Source organism: Oryza glaberrima, chromosome 3, assembly GCF_000147395.1.
Source record: "Oryza glaberrima chromosome 3, OglaRS2, whole genome shotgun sequence".
In the NCBI taxonomy this organism is placed as follows: Eukaryota; Viridiplantae; Streptophyta; class Magnoliopsida; order Poales; family Poaceae; genus Oryza; species Oryza glaberrima.
In genome coordinates, this window is record NC_068328.1 from 4,111,399 (window position 1) to 4,116,125 (window position 4,727).

Consider the following 4,727-nt stretch of genomic DNA (forward strand, 5'->3'; position numbering starts at 1 on the left):
CATTTGCACTTAATAAAGGCCAGCTTATTTAGGGTTCCACTATATATATACCTCTTGTAAGCCGCCGTGCGGTGATGTAACATCACCTCAGATATAGTGAAGATATTTTGCTGGCTGGCGCCCGTGGTTTTTTTTCTCTCCTATTTTAGGAGGGTTTTCCACGTTAAATCTCGTGTCTTTTATAATTGATCTATTGTTTTTTATCGTTTGTTCGCCTATCGTTTCCTAACAAATTTTACAATCGATCAGATCACCCAATTAAACCAGCAAGCACACAAGAAGTAGTTATCTTTTTTTTTTCTGAACACTCGTGCGCTGACATAATCATACACACAGGCCGTTGTTACACGCCACGGATGATGAGTAGCAAAAGCTTCAGAAGCAAGGCAAAATCATGGACCATATGCTGCTGACACTCTCGTACACACACTGTCTCTTGTTGATCTGTTCATACCAGCTACTGCCATTGCCAACCTTAAATGCGAGAAGGATCTCTTCTCATCAGCAGATACCATCGTAACCAACCCCATTGAATGCTTCGTCTCCTATTTGCTCCGGAATGGCCTTGATGAGTTGATCCATTTCTCATCCTCTCTTCTTGCAGCGTCTCGCCTGCCATTACTTCGAGGGTAATGCAGCCAAATACCTTGTGTTGCTTCATTCATTCATGGCTGTCTGTCTCTCTCTTTGTTCTTTAATTAAGTGGCGTTATACTTTGGATTTCTTGCATGGATCATGAGAAAGTGTCTTGGTTTTATCTTGCTCATTTCTGCATGCAGCTGGATTTGTAGAGCTGCACGTTATATAAGCTGGTCATGAGGATGAGCAAGAGCTCTGGATGTCGTAGAGCTAGTTGCGATCATCATCCCGAACATTGCAAGGTGATCTCGGTTCATTCGGTTGGATCATATTGCAAGAATTCTCTCTCTTTTTGCATTGCGTTCTTCTTCGCTGAGACAATGGGAGTAGCTGGAGCACGCACAGTACTGTTTAGTACTGTTCATGCAATAAAGTAGGAAACTGTAGTGATGAAGCTTTTAATCTCTCGTCGTTTCAGTTCATAGAAGCAACAATAACACAGGAAGAAGAATGCACTCAAGTTTCAAATAAGACAACTTCAAGTAATCCTGAGAATATGTTACTGTCTTCTCAAGGTCTGCCTGACAATGTAAGTTCTGAACTTCTTTCTGGAATTTGTATCATTTAGGAAGCAAGCAACCCTCTTTAACTTCATTGTCAATACTGCTTCTTAGTTCACGGATGAAGCAATAAAGGATCAATACCTCTGCAATTCAGGCCTCCAAGCTGCAAATCGAGAATCGAAGAAGAAGAACTCGACGTTCTTGACAAAGTTTCAGAACAGAATAATTGCCTCCTTGGCATCTGAATCCTCCCCATGCAGAAATGCATTCCGCAGACCGCTCCTCTCTAGGGAGATAGTAGTCAGAGAATACTTCAAATTGGCTCGGATTATCAGACGAACAGCTGCAGCCTGCTTCTCGCCATCGTCAGATGCTGATGAGGACTATAACTATCTGCCTCACATGCAGCTTGACAAGGTGACCCATGCAATAAGCAGAGAGGCATTTGGCCCTCTTTACTTGGTCACATGATCCATTCCAGTTTCCTGATCCAGATGATGCATGGAGCATGAACTCCTAATCTCATGTTAAGTTATGTTTAAGCCATTGCATCATCTGTCAGACTGACTCGTCGCAAGAACATCGACATCATGCTGCACTTGCAGTAATCTACTGAACATCTAACTGTAATGCCTGTAATGCTGTGAACAGCTCAACGCTTATGTTTTTCAATGCTAGTAAATTGTACCGTAAAAGTTCTCTATTTTTTTCCATCCTCTTTTATGAATTAGTGAACCTTAATGTATGCATGACATCACATTGCTCGAATGAAGTTAGTTGCCATGTCTCCATTAAACAGCAACCGATCACCACTAAAGGGAAAAGACACAAACGAAGGATCAGAATTCAGAAGTTCAGAATGATCCTAAAATAATAGTAGCAACAGAAAAGACGTCAGCAACCACTAACTGGTGTTGAGTGAGAGAGCAAACGAAACTGAAAGCGATGAAACCATAAGATCCAGAGCATAACAAAGCACTACACGGACACGGTGTCACCTACCTCACGGTCCACCAAACCTAATCCTTGCTCCGTACGTGCCATGGAAACCTAATCTGTTCGTACCGATCCAACATTAACGACAACCAGAATAGCATCTGTCAATCAAGGAGTATAGTAATTTGAAGCCATGTTCTGCTATTTTGCAGGCTAAGTCCCTATTTGGATCTAGAGACTTAACTTTAGTCCCTATATTTAGACACTAATTTAAAGTATTAAATATAGACTACTCACAAAACTAATTATATAAATGAAAGCTAATTCACGAGACAAATTTTTTAAGCCTAATTAATTCATAATTAGAGAATATTTACTGTAGCATCACATAGGTTAATCATGGATTAATTAGGCTCAATAGATTCGTCTCGCGAATTAGTCCAAGATTATGGATGGGTTTTATTAATAGTCTACGTTTAATATTTATAATTAATATCCAAACATCCGATGTGATAGGGACTTAAAAGTTTTAGTCCCATCTAAACAGGGTCTAAGGCTTGCAGCATATTGGACTCAGCAGAATCACTCTATCTGTAGAAATCATTCTATTATCACCACCATTTATCATTTGACACCATTAATTACTTTCCTATTCTCCATTCACAACACCATAGTGTACTAGTACTATACTACACAATGACGAGTACAATGTAGCGGTACTACACACTACACGGTAGTAGTATAATCTTTATGTCCGGTGGTTGCAGAGTTACTTTCTAAAGTCTGAACTTAAATCATAAAAAGTCCTATGAAGTATGAACCGAGCCAGATGTTCAGAATTCAGAAGGTTCACTGCACCATTGACTTCGCAGCAAAATCCTACTTCCTCCGTCCCAAAATGAAGCCATTTTTGAGGTTGGCACGGGTATTAAGAAAGTAGGTGAAAATCATTGGAGGAAGTGTGTGATTGGTTGAAAAGAGAAAGTAGGTGAATAAGAATGGTTGTGATTGGTTGAGAGGAGGAGGTAGGTGAAGAAATAGCTTTATTTTGGGACAAGACACTGTGCTAGAAATAGCTATATTTTGGGACTGAGGGAGTAACACACAGCTCGCCGCTTGCTTGCTTTTGACAGCACTTTTTTTTGACAGATTTCTCGCTATCACGGGATTGCTTGCACTTGCACGGCGTTCTTTGAAAGATCACCTCAAACAGAATGCAAAGGATGCCAATCAGAATGCCTCGAGTGCTCGCCAAGTAGTATTCCATGACACTTGTGCACAAATCTGATTAGGACCTTTCAGAAGAAAAATGGTACTCGTAAATCTGATTAGGAGATGCTAACGTTTTTCGGTTGATGCGTGCGAGCGTGGAGCGAAGCTGTTGGTGAAGCAGGATCAGATTAGCATGTCTCGCTGTGCTGTTCGGTCACATGTTGCTGTCCATGCCATTCGCCATTCAAGCCAGCTAGTACTAGCTCCCAGTTTTTATTTTGGGTACTTTGGAACACAGAATTTTTTATTTGACTGGTTAGGTGTTAACATGGTCTTTATCATCATTAGCAACACTGAAGGGTAATATCTGTTTTGCCCATCCCCTTTCCCTTAGATCATATTCATAGATTCTACAATGTTTTTTTTTTTGGTAAGTACTCCCATGTTTAAAAAAAAGGAACATGGAGGGTGTGTTTAGTTTACACTAAAATTGAAGTTTGATTGAAATTGGAACGATGTGATGACGGAAAAGTTAAAAGTTTGTGTGTGTAAGAAAGTTTTGATGTAATAGAAAAGTTTGAAGTTTAAAGAAAAAGTTGGGAACTAAACCAGGCATGAATCTAGACATGTTAGGCCTGGTTTAGTTCCCAACTTTTTCTTCAAACTTCCAACTTTTCCATAACATCAAAACTTTTCTACACACACAAACTTTAAACTTTTCCATCACATCATTCCAATTTCAATCAAACTTCCAATTTTGGCGTGAACTAAACACATCCTTATCATTCAAATTCGTTGTACTAGGATATATCATATTCAATTCTAAGGGCTTGTTTAGTTGGTGAAATGAAAATTTTTGGTGTCATATCGTACGTTTGATCGGATGTTGGATGGGGTTTTCGGACACGAATGAAAAAACTAATTTCATAACTTGACTGGAAACCGCGAGATGAATCTTTTAACCCTAATTAATCCATCATTAGCACATCGGGGTTACTGTAGCACTTTATGGTTAATCATGGACTAATTAGGCTCAAAAGATTAGTTTTTCTTTTTACCTATATTTAATGCTACATACATGTGTCCAAAGATACAATGTGATGTTTTTGGGAAAAGTTTTTGGAGGAACTAAGCAGCCCCTAAGTTTGTTTTTTTTGGATAAAAGGGAAACTTTGTTCAGCAGGGTTAATCGGCTGGTGGAGATTTTGCTTCTGATAAAAGGCATAAAATTCTGAGAGATTTTCGATGGGCCATCAGGTCACAAATTCCCACCAAGCAAATAACAAAATGCTAGTAATTAAATTGCCATGACATGAAGATCATGCCACTCACGATGCGCGTAAGGAGTCCCGATCCACTACCAGCTGATCACATTTTTGTGAATTTCGCTGTTGAAATACAATCATGTCATACATACATATACATATACAGCAGTGA

The 4,727-nt window shown here is 39.4% G+C and overlaps 1 protein-coding gene across 1 annotated transcript; it reads left to right on the forward strand.

The window, feature by feature from the left end:
• The first annotated feature begins 428 nt into the window (after positions 1 to 428).
• LOC127768020 (uncharacterized) lies at positions 429 to 1,845 on the forward strand. The gene is made up of 4 exons (XM_052293521.1): positions 429 to 629; positions 780 to 881; positions 1,058 to 1,168; positions 1,254 to 1,845. The coding sequence occupies exons 2-4, from the start codon at positions 816 to 818 to the stop codon at positions 1,611 to 1,613; spliced, it is 537 nt and encodes a 178-aa protein (XP_052149481.1). The 5' UTR covers positions 429 to 629; positions 780 to 815; the 3' UTR covers positions 1,614 to 1,845.
• Positions 1,846 to 4,727: the final 2,882 nt, after the last annotated feature.

Excerpts from the sequence above, each read along its gene's own strand:
- LOC127768020 (XM_052293521.1), top strand. The coding sequence starts at position 816 with ATGAGGATGAGCAAGAGCTCTGGATGTCGTAGAGCTAGTTGCGATCAT. Across the intron at positions 882-1,057 it reads ATCATCCCGAACATTGCAAG|TTCATAGAAGCAACAATAAC; the intron begins GTGATCTCGGTT and ends TCGTCGTTTCAG. Across the intron at positions 1,169-1,253 it reads CTCAAGGTCTGCCTGACAAT|TTCACGGATGAAGCAATAAA; the intron begins GTAAGTTCTGAA and ends ACTGCTTCTTAG.